This window comes from Pteronotus mesoamericanus, unplaced genomic scaffold (assembly GCF_021234165.1).
Source record: "Pteronotus mesoamericanus isolate MK-2021 breed Mesoamerican mustached bat unplaced genomic scaffold, CSHL_Meso_final contig_50, whole genome shotgun sequence".
NCBI lineage: Eukaryota > Metazoa > Chordata > Mammalia > Chiroptera > Mormoopidae > Pteronotus > Pteronotus mesoamericanus.
In genome coordinates this window covers 19,362,288-19,382,557 of record NW_026555186.1, presented here as the reverse complement: position 1 = coordinate 19,382,557, position 20,270 = coordinate 19,362,288, and the positions used below count along the sequence as shown (strand labels likewise).

At 34.0% G+C, this 20,270-nt stretch overlaps 1 protein-coding gene across 4 annotated transcripts in view; it reads right to left on the bottom strand.

The window, feature by feature from the left end:
• KIF2A (kinesin family member 2A) overlaps window positions 1-20,270 on the bottom strand; it is a 66,548-nt gene that overhangs the window by 20,818 nt on the left and 25,460 nt on the right. For 2 of the 4 annotated variants that reach the window (XM_054578395.1, XM_054578397.1), the window contains exons 2-9: window positions 9,675-9,769; window positions 9,171-9,290; window positions 7,236-7,290; window positions 5,876-5,998; window positions 5,209-5,309; window positions 2,786-2,881; window positions 1,246-1,300; window positions 722-884 (exon numbers count right to left, since the gene is read on the bottom strand). In XM_054578395.1, the coding sequence (XP_054434370.1) occupies window positions 722-884; window positions 1,246-1,300; window positions 2,786-2,881; window positions 5,209-5,309; window positions 5,876-5,998; window positions 7,236-7,290; window positions 9,171-9,290; window positions 9,675-9,769 (808 nt within the window). The remainder of the gene's footprint in view (window positions 1-721; window positions 885-1,245; window positions 1,301-2,785; window positions 2,882-5,208; window positions 5,310-5,875; window positions 5,999-7,235; window positions 7,291-9,170; window positions 9,291-9,674; window positions 9,770-20,270) is intronic. The other 2 variants (XM_054578396.1, XM_054578398.1) reach the window with 1 other exon arrangement.

The following is a 20,270-nucleotide window of genomic DNA, read 5'->3' as shown; positions in this document are numbered from 1 at the left end:
TTTATACAGAAAAAGGACAACAAAACATAGCATTCAAGTAAATTGTCAAGTTCTATATAGCAACATTGTCATTTCAAACTGAAATAAACTGAACCTGTTATAATTAGAAATGAATGTTTACAAACTATGTAAAGAAATCTAAATTTAGCATACAAATTTGGGATATCACTATATTCTACATGTAAATTTGAGTTGTTTGGAAGTGGAGTATGTTAACACGTAAGATTTTCATGTATTAAAACTATCCCAAAGCTTAAAAATGATAAAAATTAGACAAATACAAGTAGATTTACAGCAACTTTTTTTCTTAAGTGGTGGTACAAGCTAAATAAAGATTTAGACAGATTAGACTGATGTATAATAAGTATTTCAAATTTCTTTACTAGTACAGTAATTAAAAAGTAAAATAAAACTTCGAATCAATTCCCATTTGTAGAGGTATGAAAATTTCAGCATCTTTTTTTTAAGTTTCCTATCCATATATATGTTGTGTTATATGCATATAAGTTAATCAGTAATGAAAACTGACTTCGGGGAGCATTAAAGAGAACAAGTGTTAATATTGATTATAGTATTTATTACATAGTCTTCTTTGTTTAAACTAAGAATACAAAAGCATATTACACCTCTAGAGAAATATGCCAAGATCAATATAAGTTTCAGGGTAATGATGAATACATGGTGTCAGAGCAAAATTCTAATTTAAAACAAATTTACCTACCTGTAAACCATTTCATTAGGAGCTGAGTCATCAAAGGCATAATCAAAACGAAATGTTTGGTTTTCTAGGTACCTTGTTAAATCTACTTTTTGTTTTGGTTCATGTACCATCACAACATCTTTACTAGGGATTGTGATTACATCAAGATCTTTCATTTGAGTTTCTAAAAGAATAAATGAAAATCAATGCCCAGAAACTTTTACAGCATTTGAATTAATGTACAAGAAAATTAAAGAGTTTTGTTAATATATATATACACACACCATAAATATGCCATTCAGTAAGACAGAATATTTCAACAGCAAAGTAAAAAAATCAAGATTTCTGTGAGGCAAGAGCCAGGAATGGCAATAATTCAGAGCAGTAACAAATCAACAGATTAATCATAGAAATCTGCATAATGGTTATGTAAAATGAAATGATTTACATTTAACTGTCCCAAATCAAACTGATTTCTACCATTACAAAATAAATTACAAACAGGATAAAATCAACATTTTATTACAGCTCAATAAGCATCATACCTTTTTTATTGAGAGGTCTTTTTCTTACACAAACACATATCCTATGTTCATCAATCTAGAAATAAAATATTTTATTTCAGTGATTATCAGTGGTATGTAAAACACTGAAAAAGTCAGTTATGGAGTATTTTCTCCACAGGTTTTAGAAACTTATGCAAGGCATAAATAGGATAAGTAAGCTTAAAAAACAAAGTAGTTTGCACAAATCTGAATAGTTTTCAGACACAATTATTTATAAAATTCTGAGTATAATAGAGAGTCCCTTATTTTGTTATTTGGTAAACCATTAGGAAATAACCTTGTAAAGGGCACTAATATTCTTAGAAGCAGTAAGTTCACATTAAGGAGCTAGCTGCCTTCTTCACTTCAAGATATGCAATATACAACAAAAGTAAAATTTCCTCCAACTGGCAGATTTTTAGGTGGATCATAGGGAAAGTTGTTGGCAAAGATAAGTAACTACATAGAGAAGAAAGAAGATTCCTAAGAGATTATTGAGCATAATAATTTGAAATATGCCAATTCTTACACAAAAATATATTTCATAAAATTTATGTTCCCAATATTTGCCTTTTAATAATAATTATCATAAAGCAGGAACTGGCAAAGGATGGCCTGCAGGCCTAACCCAGCCCACTATCTGCTTTTTTAATGTTTTACTGAGACAGTCACACGCATTTATTTGTTTTGTATATGGCTGCTTTCATACTACAAAAGCAGACTTGAGTAGTTGTGACAAACACTGTTATCACATGGTTCAGAGAGGCAAAAATACTTACTATCAGGCCCTTTTCAGAAAAAGTTTGTCAATCCCTGTCCTAAAGTATAAGCTCAGAAGTAGTAGGTTGAACACATGGAGGAGTACCCACGTGAAGGGGTACCAAAATATATGGGATGCAGATGTTATAAACAACAACTCTATTAAATCCTATATAGTACACCTGCTGAACACAGATGTATTTTGTGTTCTACATTGTGTACGCACTAGGTCAGATGGATTATTTTTCACAAGTACCAGTTACTCACAAAAGTATTCCCTGCTCAATAGGGAATACTTAATTCTCATTCTTCAATAGGAAAGGAGTTGAGTAATAAAACAGAATACTTTTTGAGCACTAAATTCCTGGTCTACTGCAGTCCTCAACCACCGCCACTTAACTGTTAAAGCCAAAGTAACATTTATTGGGAAAGTAACATGGCAGTAAATTGGACAGGGGGATGCATAGCACAAGCCATAAAAAAAGTAAAGGAAATTGGGTGTTCAGACATAACTCCTTTAATTGTTGCTCTGCCCTACCAAAGATAGGGAAGGCTTTGCTTTGAAACGGATAGCTCTGTCGGAAGCATGTCTGATATATCAAATGATGCAAGAGAAGCATAAATGTGGAGGCTTTCTTGATTTTCTTAAAATGTAAGAAATAAGCACATAAAAAAAGGAAATTTACCTAGTAAATACAATATTAATTTAGTAGGTATCAAGTATATTTTTAGTTTAGCACAAACAGTTCCAGAGCAATGATTTATAAAAAAAAAATCTTACAGGATCTGCTGTTGTTAGTGGTCTATAATCCAAACTTCCTCTAAAGTCTCTGATCATACACATAATTTCATAATTTGGGTTTGTAGCATCAACATCCTATAAGGAGATAAAGAGAATCATCACTGATTATAACGATAGTAATGTGGTACTTTTTTTGCATTTATGTTATATATGGTTTAAAAATTAAAATTAAATAGATTGTGTCCTTTGCCCTATCTAAGCCCACATGCACACTGAAGATGTGATATAATTTAGTTTCAGAGTTATGATTAAACATATGCTTAGGACTCATTTTCGTATTAAAAATACAATTTTATTAGTCTACATGCATTGTGTTAATTCTTTTTAAGAAGTATTAATTTATGTAGTTATTTATTTGTGAGAAGGGAAGGGAAAGGAGAAAGGGAGAGAAACATCAATGTGAGAAACACCGATCAGTTGCCTCTCATACAAGCCTAACCAGGGAATGAACCTGAAACCTAAACATGTGCCCTGACCAGGAATCAAACCAGCCACTTTTCACTTTGCGGGACAACACCCAACCAAAAGATCCACACTGGTCAGGGAACACTCTGTTACTTCTAAACCAAACATTCTTCATTAAAGCCACCCTTGACCTATTTCAAAAATTCATCTGTTATACAAATATCTTAATTATAGAAAATGGAACAAAGGAGAAATAGTACTCATCTTGAATTCTAGAAAAATTCATTTAGTCAGATTCTCCTTCCCAATTCTTAATCCAGTGTGTCAACAAGTAGAAATATGGATTCATTTATGTACACTTTCTAATTTTGTTGGCTCTCTTAAAAAAAACAAAACTAAGGCATGGTAAAAACATCTCCAAATCAACAGGACAACAAATTTAAAGGAATCAAAAGCCAAGGTAATTTTTAAAATCTTTATTATTCAAATTATCGAACACTGACTGCTGTGGAGGAGAGACTGTCCTATGGCATGACCCTTCCTGACCCTGCCTGACTGCTGCTGGCCCTCCCACTAGATTCAAATAGATGCTGCTAGATATGGGCCCCCTACATCCCCTCAGATCCTTTCTGACTCCTCCCCGGTTCCCCAGGCATGCCGATTCCTGAACAGGCCCTTAGCCCTATCCTGGGCAAGTATGTAAAGCATTTTCACCTCATCTGGGGCAAGTCACATGCCAGTACCCATATCCACCCTGCCCTGTCCTATATACCTCCTTAGCCCCTGCCACATGATGGGAGGATATCCAGGTCTTCTTGTCACTGACCAAGACACACCTCACACTTATGTTCCCTGAATGAACTTTTGATGTAATGATGAAGTTGGTAGCCTCTCTCTCTTTGGTTTCTTGGCTCAGGGGAAAATATAATTCTAATTTACTTTTTTGCTTCAAAACTGAGAAAATTCAAATTAAGGTATAGTAAAGAGCAACAGTTAACAACCTCTCGCAGCCATGAGTTAATAAATTATTGAACATTCTAAGAAGTTATATTTTTCATACATCATATGCAGATTTGCTTTGAATATATATATATATATTAAATTTCAAAACCGTTAATGAAACTTACTTTCAAGTAATCTTCTAGGAAATAATACCAACTATGTCAATAGAATTAGTGTATAAAATGAAAATTAAGATCACAAAGAGATGTGAAAACATTATGAAGCACCCACAGGAAACACCAGGTGGCATCTGTGCTAAGTTATCAGTAGATCTATCTGTTTTGTGTATTATTTGTTTCAAAACCCACTGGTCATTCTCAGATCATCTTTAGATAAAGGCTGATTTACTCAGGTTGAGTATTATACTGGTTTCACAGTTTCCAAACACAGCATCTTTTTGATTAAGGGCATTTGAACATACTCCTAAATTTAAAAACAAAAAAAAAAATCCTGATGTCTTATTACAGGAAATAAGTTCTGTACAACATAAGTACAATGGAGGAGTTATATGTACAATAACAGAATTTCTAATACATGAAGACCTGTAGAAAGATAAAAGACCAGCTCTCTATGCAATTTTTCTAATGCTAATAAACCGTTTTGCTACCATTTAAAGGGAACAAAAGGGGCACAACACAGATACAACTCTCACTATCTAGTACAAATCAAAACACAAAGAATTTATCCACTTTCAATGTGTTATGTTGACCTTATTAGTAACCATGGAAAAACAATAATTTATAACATAATCATATACTTTAAGTTAATATTCCTCTAAATGTATTTTTAGGTATTTTAAAAAGTCAAAATCCTATTATTCTTGCATTAGAGTTCTGTACACATATAGTTTTTTATTCAAAATGGAACAAACTTTAGGGCCAACACATACCCACTAAAACATGAAAAATACATGTAATGAAATCCATTATAACTTATCTTCACTGGCACAGTCTAATCTTTAGTTGGTGTATAAATAAAACATGTTTGTTACAAACCTGGGCTCTTTTTTCTCTAAGTTCTTGCTGTTGTAGTCTCCTTTTTTCTCGTTTTTCTTGTAATTTTTCTACTTCCTTCACACAATTAGATTTTCTACGTGCTGAAAGAAAAAGATGAGCTGTAGAAGCATAGTTTTCTTTTTTAGAGCACTGTACTTGTCCACAAAATTTTATGTATAATTTCACTACATAACCAAAAGAAAGTACACAGTGACAAAGCATGCCTATTAACAACTATGTGAACTTTATGAGCTGCTTTAACAAAACTAGGAACAGGACAATACACAAATAAGAGTCAAGAAAAATGACTCTAACATATTGATACATGTCATCTCTTGGTTAGAATCACAGATCTTTGAAGCAAGAAGCGTAAGAATATCTTGTGCAACATCTGTCAAATTATCATCTGCCTAGAATTTTAATTCAAAGCAACTGAAATACTTGTAGTTTTGAAGTAATAAAAATTTTTTCTCCAAAATATACATTTAAAAACTCAATTAATAAACTAAACTAACAAGAAAAAAAAATAATTTTCCACAGTGATAAAATGAAGCCTTCAATCAAGTTGGCTATTAGACCGTTTACCATTTGGGGACTTATAAAGATGAGCAAGAGAGAATACATGTATGCCTAAAATGACTGAATCCTTGATACACGATTTACATACAAGGGGGTCCAAATTCCTTTTTTGCAGCTTGAACTGGAGATATATCTGAAACACTACCATTCTGTTGTGCAGAAGAAGACTGTTCAGGAAGCTGACTAGGCCGTGCACGTGCAGAACCAACCACTGTAAGTAAAACAAAATTATTTATTTATTTATTTTTATTTATTTATTTATTTATTAAATACATTTGTCTCTGCATTTGAGGGAAGGAGGGAGGGGGCAAGGGAAAGTGGTGGTGGGGGAGGCAGAGACAAGTAAAACAAAATTTTTAAATTCAGAACAAAAAATTAGTAAAAGTAAACTTTAGTAAAACAAAGAGATACATCTGAAAAGGAATGATATTTAAAAACAGCATTAGCAAATTGCCAGATTTACTACTGATATTTGCATAAACAGAATATATAATAATTCTGTTCAGTGAATTGAGAAGCTAAGAGGTTTGTGGCATAACATGTGCAGACTTATGTGCCACCAATATAGTTTTAACTACAGAACTCAATCTGAATAATTTATATAAAAACTAAAGCCAAGCTTAATTTTTAATAAAAAATGTAAGTGTACAAAATATGAATGTTAAATGCATTCTCATTTTGAAAAATTTACACAATTCAAAAGTACAGAAAGTAAAATCTTAAGTGCTTTCACCTTCCCTATATTCCAAATCCAATTCTTTGCTTCTCAAATATGCAAAATTTAAGCAGAGAATTTCCTATTGTAGATGTTATAAAAGCAGAAAAAGGCATATAAATTAAATATAAATATCACATTTTATGAAGAAATATACATTTTCATAAGGGCAGTGTGTAACATACTGGATTTCCCTCTATTTCTGGTCTCTCTTCCAATGCCTATGCCTGTCCTTCCTTACCATCCATACATACAGAAAAGCATCACTGTTAGAAAATACATGTTGAACTGCTGAAGAGTAAGTAAGAAATTAACTATACTTTATATCTCCTGGCTGAAAGACCTGCAATTAACTAAAACTTATACCGGTTCAACTTTTTTTCAGCTGACTCCAAAGTTACCCAAGACCCTTTCTGGGAGCTTGTTAGCCAAAAAATTATGTAAAATGTCAAAATGATTAAATTTACCCTTGTGAAATTAATCAACTGACTACTTCCCCATTCCCTTGTTTATCATAACTCTGTCCTAAAATCTGAAAAGTTATTGAGTAAATGAAATGAATAAAAAATTCATCACGTACCTTTACAAATCTACATTATTGTATTAGGAAATCAAGATATCAGTCTTAAAATTAGCCATGTAAAGTTTAAATAAATAATAATGTCAAGGGTAATATTACCTTTGATTTACCTCGTTAGAGCCAATAGGCAAAATTAATAAAATTTTACTTTACCTCTATTATCTCTTGGAGGAGGGTCATTCTTAATAGAAGCCACAGTCCGTCGATTCTATAAAAGAGAAATATTCACTTTACTTTCTCTCTTTACTCCCACCAGTATATCATAATCAGCTTCCTTTAATTAAACAAAATTAAGCAGACATAAAATAATTTAAAATTAAATGGAGAAAAACTATAAATAATCTTCTAAGAATTACTGCTTTTAATATTCGAGTCTCTTTATGAGTATTCCATGTCCCCCAAAATATTCAGAAATAATGAGCCAGGCACTGCTCTATGTTATATGTATTAATTCATTTAATCCTTACAACAACACTAGAAGTTCATTGTTATTCCTATTCTGGTTTCACAGAGGAGGAAACTAAAGCAATTTCACTCGTGTGCACTTTTAATCATCATGCTATCTTGCCAAAACTATGTAACACATTCCATCTTTGGATGTCAGGGGGCAATTAATAAAATACTATTTTTAGACAACTTACAGCCCATTTTTAAAAATGAAACATCAAAATACTATGAGATGTACACTGTCAGTTATACTAAAAGGTTTCATTAGACTCTCAAAGACTGCACAGATTAGGGGAGCAAATATTTGTCCTATTATTTATTTACCAAGACTTCAGTTTATTTACTTAAAAGAAATGCCAAATAATGCAGTGGTCCTCAACACTAAAAGCATATTCAAATCAGATGAGAACTATGAAAAAGGCACTGATGTTAGAGTTTTTCTCTGAATAAAATTAATCTCTGGGAACAGGCCTAGCAATCGGTATTTTTAAAAAAATTTTCCAAGTGATTCTAATGCACTGCAAATGTTGCTAATGGCATACCCAAAAGTAAAAACTATGAAGATCCTTCAGACTGTGAAGCCAACTATAAAAAACCATCCACTTACAAGTGGTAAATAATAATCTCTAAGCAGTGACTCTCAATATGGGGAAATTATATGAACTGAAAATCTGCCTTATGTTCACACGCATGGTTAAAAAAGCAGGTTTTATTGATATTGGTAAGGTTCTATGTATGTCTTTCCTGCAAGATAACAAGTTCCTATAGGCCAGTGGTCCCCAAACTTTTTGGCACCAGGGACTGGTTTTTCCACAGACATCAGGGAAGGGGGCAACATATAAAGGAGGCGGAGCTCAGGCTATTGCTATAGGTTAAAGACACGTCCTATTCATCTTTGTAGGTGGCAAAGTCAACAATGTAGAAAAATCAACAATTGCCTGCTGAACACAAAAAAAGCCTGTAGATTCAACAACATTGAGGGACTACTTGAAAAGAATTTAAAAAGTTGTATTTTGATACAAAATTTTAATAGCGAGAAGCTTCAATAGCAATGAAGGGGAATTAACTTCTAAAATAAAAAATAAAATAACATGCTTTTTACTTTTATAAAGATAAAATTGCTAGGGAGGATATAGCAGGGTTTTAAAGTATATTTTCATAGATAATACAGAAATAGTAAAACTACACTGTCATTTCCCATCTTTCCTTAAGAAACTTAAAATGAGCAGAATTACTATTCCAAAAGACAACTGGAGTGGGAATTTATTATGAATAATAAACATTCTTTCCTTATCAAAGACATTTGTATTCACTCAACAAGCACTGACGAGCAAACTGTTTTGACCCATATCTCCTAAGATGCTATCAGTCTTAGGAAAAATCCTAATCAGGCAAGAAATTTCTAGAATTTTATTTAATAATTGTTGTAACTGTGAATTAGACAACCTCAACCCTTTAAAGTATGTGTATATATAAATGCATGTGAATGGTACAAAGCATTAAGGTTTTGTTGTTGCTGTTTTTCTAGACCAATATTTAAAACACACTCCCACAGCCTACCAATTTCAAACCATAACACACACATACAACACACATGCACACAGGCACACACACACCCTGGTCTGAATTTTCATTACTAACCTTTACAATTTTGTTTACTTTGGCTGAGGATGTTGGAGGTGGAGGTGTTTCTGGACTGGGTTCAATTTCTTCATCAGGTACAAGGTCAGGGTTAAGTGAAAAGATGCTTTCCAAGTCAATCTGTTTTAACAACCACATGTATTTTGAGAGTCTGGTTTGACAATTAAGCTTTTATTTTTCAAATAAATTCACAAATAAATGTTAAAATAATTTTAGCCTAATGAATGGTATTACTTGAAAAACCAGATTACCTAGAATTATAACTCACATATATTTAGAGAATCTCTCCTAAAATTGTATTCTACGCTCTAGATAATGTGTCCAGTCACCTAAGATAATGTAGAAGAAAGCTACCTTTCTTTGAGTGAAATTTTTTAATCATTTGAAAAAGCTTTTCAAGGAATGATACCTTGTACTACATAAATATTACATACTTTTCTGTTTTGTTTTATATTCTAAACTTAATTGCAGGACCAGAAATAAGATTTAACCTAGTGATCTTACCTCTTTGCCTTTAGTATCTCCATTTTCTATCCATTCAACAGTTACACTTTCATTATCTTCATTTAAAGATGTTACCATTGCCTGATGTATCCGGCCTAAGTAGAAACAAAATATACATTCATTATTCACTCATTCATTCATTCATTTATTATTTATTTATAGAGAGAGGGGAGGGAAGGGAGAAAGAGAAGGAGAGAAACTGACCAGTTGCCTCTCTCATGCCTCCAGCTGGGGACCTGGCCTGCAACCCATGCATTGTAGCGGACCACTTTGAGTGGTATTGAGGAACTGTAGTCCTGCTCAAGCTGGAGCCTAGGAGAGGACCTGTAAGACCTGGCTGGAACACTGGTAATGCGGTTGAAAGGCAGGACCCAATATTAACTCGAAGGGCCCCCGGGGGGAATCAGGCCTAGAAGTAAATTATGTTCCTTGAAGCATGCTTTGTTTCTCCCTCAAGCTCGGTTAATCTTATACCAGACAACCAACTCAAGTCTGGGAAAGAAATTTACAAAATTCCTGGACCCTGACCCAAATCCTACCTGGTACCATAATGTTTGCTCATCTGAGACCCAACCCATAATCGAAAATCTGTATGACTTCTGACTACTCAAGAACTTAGGTGTCCCTCAGTACCTCTAGGGTATTCGTTCCCCGACTTTGGATACCAAAATATTCTGTTTGGACACAGTACAATATTTAGTGAAACAAATCCACATATAAGTCAACTGTGCAGTTCAAACTTGTGTTGTTCAAGAGTCAATTGCACACATGTATACACATACACATATATATTTTACTTATTTCATGTAATTTAACCTTACCCATCCATTGGATTATTAGTCAAGGAAGGATAGAAACTATTTGTTACATAGCTGCACCTTTAATATTATATAATAAAAAACTGAATATATCGAATTTTTGTATGTACTCCCTAAATAGAGTCCATGGGGCATCTATGAATTTACTTTAGGATAATTTATACTTACTTAGATGTCTTAAAAAAACCCTGATATATTTAAAAACAATATAGTATATATATGTATATATAGTGTATATATAGTATATAAACAGTAGTACTGAAATAACAAGGCATACAATATCTTTAAAAAAAGGACATACAATTTTATAAGTATTGTCATATATAAAATTACTGTCAATCAATATCTTTCCTATATGGGCTCATAAAAATCTAAAGAATAAATAAATATAACCTTGTTTCCAAAATTCAAGTATTGAAGATAATAAGTACTTTCAAGTGATATATTGGTGCTTTTTTAAAAACTAAAATACATACTGGCAATCTTTCAATGACAGAACAATATAGCAATTTAAACTGTATAGCATTCCATAAAAGAAATGTATTGCCATTTAATTATTTCTTTACTGAGTAATTTAAATTGTTTCCAACTGTTTGCCAATAAAAGATGTTGCACTGAGTATCTGTACACAAGTGTGAATGTTTTCATAAATAAAATTTCTACAAGCAGGATTAATGGGTCCAGGAAGTTGAAACTGATATTCCAAAATTACCCTCCATTTACCTTCCTACCAACAATGGTACCTATTCCTCCAAACCCTCATGGAAACTGAATATTATTAATTTAAATTTTTTTTTTACCAATTGGATAGACTAGATCTTTCTTTAAGCTACTACTTTCTAATAGCATGTATGTCAGGAACTAGCTCATTTAATATATATGGATTCATTAAATGTAATAAATATACCTATGTAGTATATATCTCCATTTTTAAAATGAGAAATCTGAAGCTCATAAGTAGCTGATTAGCACAGATTTGAACCTTGATCAGATGCAAAAGCTATTTTCACTACGCTCTGCTGCATCCTTATATTAAATTCATGAAGAAGCTTATGTGGCTTAAATTGCAAACACCCCTGTAAAAATTTATAAACTGTAGCATAGATTCTCAACCCTCATTGTACACCAGAAACTCCTAGGGAGCTTTTACAACATTAAATGATGACTCCCAAGTCTTATCCCCAGATAATGAATCGTCTCTTACCAACTCCACTGCAACAACATTGGTGCAAGCCACCGACGCCTTGATCCTGGATTATTGCAATTCTCTCCCAGCTAGTCAGTTTCCTTGCTTCCACCCTATCTGCCCTTCTGTCTATTCTCCATACAGCCTAGGCATTTCTAGTAAAAATTAAGTTAGATTATAATATACTCTTTTGCTCAAAATCTTCAAACGATTCCCCATCTCATGCAAAAGTAAAAACCAAAGTTCTTCCAATGGCCCTTCAATGACCTATAACAAAGTCCTTCATGATCTGACCTCTCATCACCTCTGAGCTCATTCATCCCAGACTGCTAATTCATTTTACTGCCTGATCCCTATGTCACACAATACTTCCTCCTCCCCTCCCAAAAAATAATTCTAGATGGTCAAGGACTTAAATGTGAAAGGCAAATGTAAAAGCAACTGAGTAGATAGTGTGGCCATCTACCGAGGTAAGTAAACATTAGAAGAGAGGCAGGTGTTGGGAGGTGGAAGGAAATAATTAGGGGAAAAATACTGGGAGGATTCAAAAGAAGGGCTTAAAATAATAAATTAGATAATATTCACTGCAATTTGATTTAGACAGAAATTCAGGAAATAACCAGCAGGAGTGCTATGTATCAGTTGGGTTCTCTGGAAAGCAGATGTTGAGACGTTTAGGAGGACAAGAGGTTTATTGTGAAAGTTAAGAGGAGAAGGCAATAGGGCTGAGCATGGATAACTTTCACATCATAATATGGATCTGAAACCTGGGAAGTAGAGGGGATATAAGGTTGTTCAAGCAAGGACAGGGGTTTCCATGCAATTACCAACAGATACAAATGCAGGATTGAGCAGAGAAAGCCTCAGACCTTGATGCAGATATGACAAAGGCTTGGCCAATCCAGCAGGGAGCTCCAGAGCCAAAGGCTGCTGATTGGAAGAGTACCACATTGGGCCAAAATGGAAAAAAACTTAGCACCCAGACAATGTGCTCCACCACCAGGTAAAGGTTTCCTAGGAAAAGCAAGGTCTCAACTCAAAAGCTAAGGAGCCCAAAGATATTTAACAGCTTGAGGCTGTCAGCTAAATGCACTCCTTGGAGCTGAAGAAGTTCTTTCTTAAAGCAGCATGTACACGGTTGTCAAAGGCTATGAAAGAAGAATGAGTTTCACTGGTAGTAGAAGTGGTGAGTGCACCATTGAGAGACAGGAGCTGCCCTGCTGGGCACCATTGCTATCTAGGAGGAGCTACCACTGCTTACACCAAGCCGCACATTTATCACTATCTCCACAACATGAGTAGTGAGGCTGAGACCCAGCAGCCACTCTCCCCCAACCTCGCCCCACCCCCACTCCTGGCAACCTCGCTACAGTAATAACCCACTAGCGGGGACAAAAAGATTACTACAACAAAGGTTTGGGGGAAGGGATATGGTTTAATATAAACACTGATATAATTTCATTGATCAGAAATGACACCTAGGAAGATGTACTTCCATACCAGACAACCATAAAGAATAACCTGTAGCAGGAAATGGAGAGGCTGTGGTCGAGGTTGTTGAAGAAAGGAGTACAAATGGTTTTCATGCAATTGTCAACAGAATTACCACAATCAGAATGGGGGAAAGCATGTGCATGTTCCAAAAGGCAAGACCAATACCGCCATTCCTAGAGTTAAGCATCTACCACAGTATCCCAACTTTCACAGAGAGGAGTGACACAGTGCACTGATAACTAGGCATGTGAGAAAAGGCAAACCAGAGGGACAGTATCTGTTAGGACTATAGGCCACAATTCCACAGACCTTAATCTCTAAAAAAGCCTAGAGAAATTAGGAATGAAGAGAATAAAGAAAACCAAAGAAATAACACAGTTATCACCAATCTTTTCAATACTGGTATCTCCACAACTTCAATGACCAATACAGACCTTCAAAGAGCCTCAAGACACAAGTAGCCAAGTCAAAAGCAGCTGATCCAACTTACTGAGCTCTAGAAGTTTAGCAGGGGAGTATTGAGAAAATGCTGCCTTACTGCTATCATGGTCCAGTTTACTCACTCAAGAAGAGTAAATAAATATGAAATTCCAGCAATAAGAAATGACTAAAAAGCCAGGAGCTAAAGGAAGGCTTAAGTGTTTTCTTTTTGCCAGTGGATCAGATTGGAAATATCTGCGGTACCTATGCAACGTGGAATTCTTAATTCTTTTTACCAAAATGTTTCTAAAAAAAATTTAGGCCTGACTTTATGCCTTTAAAGTTTACAAAAACTGTTTTATATATGGTTCAGTTAAAATATATTCAAATATCTCCTTTTTAATTGTAATAAAAGAGTAAGCACAAAGGTGTTAAATAATAAAATAAAAAGAGGGATAGATATACATGAGATTTTTCAAAGGAAAAGAAACATTGATTTAGTGATAACAGGTATAATAGGAAAGGTTTGAGCCTGGATGACTGGAAAAATGGTAACTAGTGGCAGAACAATGAGATACTTTATCCTAAGTCTCAGTTGTTAATAGGAAGCATGCAAGGGTGTTAATAAGACAACTACAGATATAGAACTACAGCTCAGAGACAAATCAGGATTGGAAATATCTTTCCCTAGAACCTGAGACAAGGTTCTCCGATGGCCCTCCAAATACCACCCCATTTTTCTGGTTTGAGAAAATCCCCTGTACTTCATCCTTTGACTCTGATTTCCTATTTACTTTATTGTGAATTATATCATAAATACTTCTGCACTTAAAAAAATAATAAAGCAATCAGCCAGATTAAGAACCAACATCTCTGAAACCCCTTATGTCCCCTCTTTAAAAGAATCACCCCCTCTCCTCCCCCCTAACACCTCCACCAGAAGGAACTATCACTATCCCGTTATTTGAAGTAATCATACTGTGGCTTTTCTTTGTAATTTGACAACCTATAAATGGAACACACACAAAAATATAAACAGTTTGCCAATTTTGATCTAAGTATAAATGAATCGACACTAAGATGTGCACAACACTATTTTTCAAAGACATTTGTTGTTGTAGTACATAGGCATAGTTCACTCATTTCTAGTACATATGAATATGCCAAAATTTATCTATTCTTCTGTTGATGGACATTTCTCATGCTTTTGCTATTTGGATTAATGGTGCTGCAAGCATTCTTATACATGTGAGCTGAGACAAATATGCAACAATTTCTCTGGAATAGATAACAAAAGAAGAAATACAGAATACACACATAACTTTTCTAGTTAGTACCACAATGGTTCCTATACTAGCTGTACCTGTAATTATTTGTAATTCCCCTAGCAATTACTTCACATCCACAATATTATTAATATTTGCCAGATTTAATAACTCGTATCATGGTTCTGACTTCTCTGACTTAATGAGGTTGTGTCTATTTTCGTGTTTGTTGGCCATTCAAAGCCTTCAAGCCTTTTGTGTGTTTGTCTTTTTTATCCAAAATTGTGGTTTATCTTTTCACTTTGTTTATAGCATCTTTCTGATGACCTGAAGTTCTTAAACTTCACTGTAGTCAAATATGTATTTATCAGTTATGGCTTTTTATGTCATAAAATTCTTCCAAGACTCAGATCATTTAAGCTAGTTTCTTCTAACAGGGGTGTCCAAACTTCTCACATCTCTGGGTCACACTGGAAGAAGAGTTGTCTTGGGCCACACATTAAGTACACAAACACTAATGAAAACTGGTAAGCAAAAAAAAAGGTTTTAGGTAAATTTAAAAGCTTGTGTTGGGCTGCTTTCATAGCCATCCTGGCCTGCATGCCGCCCACAGGCCATGGGTTGGACACCCCTGTCTGTTTTACAAAGCCTTTTGTATTTGAGACTGCAATCCATTGTCATTTTGATCTTTGAAGAATGGTGCAATTTCCATTTTCCCCTCCATGGAAAACAAATTGCTCTTGTGCCACTTCCTGAAAAGCCCTTCCTTCACCGATTTAGCTGCAGCACCACCTGTCAAAAATTTCAATAACTCATCTGCAACACTACCTGTCAAATTTCAAACATTCAAGCATAAGTCTATTTCTATATTCTTGAACCAAAATTACAGTCTTAATTATTGTAACTTTACAATTAAATCTTGCTATCTGGTAAAATAAGCCCTTCCTGCCTATTTATTTATTAAGAGTTTAATATTCTAGCCTTTTGCATGTCTGTGTAAATTTCAGAATCATCTTGTCAAGTTCCAAAAATCAAATAAGCAAACAACAAAGAAAAGCACCACTATTAAGAGTTTCGATGAGAACTGCACTGAATTATTTTGTTTTGGATTTTTAATCATTGAGCAAGAGTAATACTGGCCAGCAGTTTTCCTTTCTCTTACCAACCTTACTCTGGAATAGTTAATGCAAAATTAGAATTATTTGAATCTTGAGTGTCGGTAGGAACTGGTTAAAACCATCTTGGCTTAGGATTTTATTTGTGAGAAGATTCAATTTCATTAATAATTATGAATTATTCTAGTTTTCTTGATTGTTATGATAATTTCATTTTTAAAGGAAATTTAGACAAGTTTACATATTTGGGGCATGAAGTTGTTCATAATTATGTTGAATGTCCATTGTATCTGTAATGATAATTATTTTTTCATTCCTAATTTTTCAATTTATTTATAAATCTCACCTAAGATTTGTTAATTTTGTCCTTTCCAAGAACACACTTGGTTTTGTTGAGATCTTTTATAGTTACTAATTATTGAATTACTGTTTTTAGTATTTCTTTCAATTTACTTTGAGCATATTTTGATGTTTTTTTCCTTTAAGTCTTACCGTTTTTCCCTCATAAGCAATTAAACTACTCATTTCTCTCCAAGCAGCATCTTACAGATTTTATTAGTATTGTTATTGTTTAGTTCAAACTATTTCCTAATTTTCTTATTGTTATTCTATTACAGTTGTCTGTCTCCTCCCCTTTGCCCCCCCCCCCCCCCCCCCCCGTTATCCCACACTGTTGTCCATGTCTGTGGGTCATTCCGACAGGGTCCCCTTCCCTTTCTTTCCACCATTATTCCCTCCCTCCCTCCCCTTTGGTCACTGTCGGTCTGTTCCATTTTTCCATGCCTGTGGTTCTGTTTTGTTCATTAGGTTTTTTTGTTCATTAGATTCCTCTTTACAAGAGAGATTATATGGTATTCGTCTTTCACCAACTGGCTTATTTTACTTAGCATAATATCCTCCAGTTCCATCAATGCTGTTGCAAAAGGATTCCTCCCTCCCCCCTCCCTCCCTAATGTGTAGTATTCCATTGTGTAAATGTACCAGTTTTTTTATCCTCTCATTTATTGATGGGCACTTAGGCTGTTTCCAGCACTCGGCTATTGTAAATTGCACTGCTCTGAACATAAGGGTGCCTAAGTTCTTTTAAATTGGCGATCTGTTATTCTTAGGGTACATTCTCAGTAGCAGAATAACTGGGTCAAAGGGCAGTTCCATTTTTAGTTTTTTGAGGAAATTCCATGCTGGTTTCCACAGTGGTTGCACTAGTCTGCATTTCCACCAACAATGCACTAGGATTCCTTTTTTCCACACCCTTGCTAGAACTTGTTGTTTGTTGATTTATTAATGATCTCATTTTCTTTATGCTTCTTTGACCCTAGGTATTCCTGTTAATGGTTTCTAAAGATGAGACACCAGACCAATCAAAATAAATGAAGCCACAAATAACTGGTATGACTTCCCCTTCAGCCACAGTGGCTGAGTGTCACCCCTGTATTTCTATAATACTTTACTGACACCAGACTGCCTCCCTTGGAGGAAAATTTCCTATAAATGTAGCTCCAGGGAACAAATCAGCAGCAATTTTTTATTGGCATAAAGAGGAGCCGCACAAGTCGTTGTCTTCAAACAGTGAACCTGGTTTTCTGATTTTCTTTTTTTTAATTTGGTCCCCTTAATCATCCTACAGAGTCAATATTTTACAGTCCTTGCCTGCTCAGTCTCACCCATCCCTTGGTATTTCCAATCCGTTTCAGCTCCCTGGTGATACCTTGTTCTTGAGCACAGCTATGCCTTTTTTTTTTTTTGTTAATGTACCTGAGGCAGAAAGATGCCAATACATGAACTGCCTTGTACTCTTTTGACCAGAAGCCCCAATCCATCTTTAAGTCATACAACATATTAACAGAAAATGGCAATCAGATCTAAAAACTGTAAGTTCACACTATTATATAAAATCAACACTGTTATATAAATTATAAACTGCTATAGTTTCAAAACTATGATTTTTTTAAAACAAATCTTGAGACGTATTTAAAAGTTTTCAGCTTTATTTCAACCTACTCGTAAAGATAAATTACACTGTAGAAAATGTCATTTGTTAAGGGTGAAATACAAAAAAGTACTTGCAGAGTTTTGAAAGTACAACCCTAAACCATTCCCAGTAGAAGGCTTCTGGGTGTTTAATAACCAAACTTTATAAAACTTATCTTTCAATGCAAGATATTTTTGCCAATGTTTATATAGGATAAGTTTTATATTTGTATATGTCAAAATTCAATTCACATTTTAAACAAGAGTATGTAAGAAAAGTTCTGAGTTACATTCCAAATATAATTGAATGATGGTCAGAATATTAAAAAGCACACCAAGTATCAAAGTGTTAGGCACAGGATGATGTATGAGCTATTTTCTGGCACTGTGTTATGTGTGAACTATTTTCTGGCACTGTGTGCTTGCCCTGAATGTGTTTCCACAGCCTCTCGTATTTATTTAGTCCTTGTTTTGCTTAGTGTTAAATGAGTCCCAAAATGTTTAAGAAAATGTTAAAAGAAAGCACCAGGGATGGGCAAAAATCAATTACAGTGGAAAAAAAGATTTTACTGCATTTAAAATTGATTTGTTACCCTTATTATTTGTTAAACATGACAGTATTTTACTTATATGTAGGTGATTTATAGTGTCAGTTACACTTTAGAAATTGGTTAGTCTGGGGTGATAATTAACACTACAACTTTTTTTCCCCCTTTTAAAATAAAGGCAAATAGGCTCCCAGTCAGCATTTTCACACACATCTGATTTTCAGAAATAGATTATGACCTTAGCGGATAATGACTGTACTATTTAAAAACAGGATACTCAACATGTTTCTGCTATTGAAAATAGACTTTTAAACATAATTAAATTATATGAGAACCACAGTAATTCTAAGGAAAAAAATCACATTGTGTCCATTTGATCATTTTAACCTAAAAGAATGACATCATATGCTCCAATGTACAAATGTAAATTTCACCCCAAATTTAGATCTCAGGAAAATTTATAAAAATATTACCTAAATCAAATCATATAAATATATAATATTTTAAAATCATAACCTTTATTTCAAAGGCACTTTATACTTAGTCCCTTTACAAAATATCACAACAGCATTGATGGAACTGGAGAGTATTATGCTAAGTGAAATAAGCTAGGCAGTGAAAGACAAGTATCATATGATCTCACCTATCACAGGAACCTAATGAACAAAACAAAACAGACAAGCAAAATAGAACCAGAGGCATGGAAACAAGGAACAAACTGACAGGGACCAGAGGGGAGGCGGGAGGAGGTAAGAGAGGAAAGAAGGGGAAGGGTAACCTGTACTTTTCCATGCATAATGTGCACTTTTTTTGCTCAAATTTTTGCGGGAAAAATAAGGACATGCGTTGTATGTGGGTAGTACTAATTCCATATCTATATAAATGTTTCTAAATCTTGTATTTATGTTCATAATGTAACGTAAAAATTGAGTAAGAGGATACTTCTGATGTTGACAGTGATGAAGAGTTCTTGGCCTTCTATGATGTGTAAATATTGTACATTTTTTACTAGTACATAAAATTTCTTTACAATATGTTCAAAAATAAATGCTGAAAATTCCTTTATAATACAAAAAACAAATATCTAAATATAAATATACACTGAATTAAAAAATTAAAACAAAAGATTTTTCCCCCTGAAAGTTTGGGCCCAAAATGTGGGTGTGCATTATACACAGGAGTGCATTATACATGGCAAAATGTGGTAGTTAAAGAACAAGTATAAATGACCCATGGACATGGACAACAGTGTGGGGACTGAGAGTGGAGGGCGCTGGGGCAGGGCAGAGCAACAAGGGAAAACTGGGGCAACTATAATAGAACAACAATTAAAAAAAGATTCTAAGCAGATTATACATGGCATCTTTTAAAAAATTTTTAATGTATGAAACAATTTTTAAAAACACATCAAAAAACCACAAAACAAAATGTCTTTAAACAATTTAAGTCTCAACTTTCTGTTATAGTGAAATTAAAGAGAGAATAGTTCAGATCTCAGCTTTTTAACATGTTACAAAATAAGACAAATAATTTTTTAAAAATAAACCGACAAGTGACTGAATAGAAAAACAAATGTGAATTCAAGCCACTTCTGCTCTGGTGAATAAAATAACAAATGTATGAATTCTGTACTTTGGACTTTCTAACCTTTAAAATTAAAATGGTTAGTTAATATTGCTTAGTGCTATTTAACTTGCCATAAAATCTCACATATTTACTGAGCTGTCAAAAACAACTTTTACATGCTGACAATTGCCTTTTGGTCTTTGAGAACAGGAT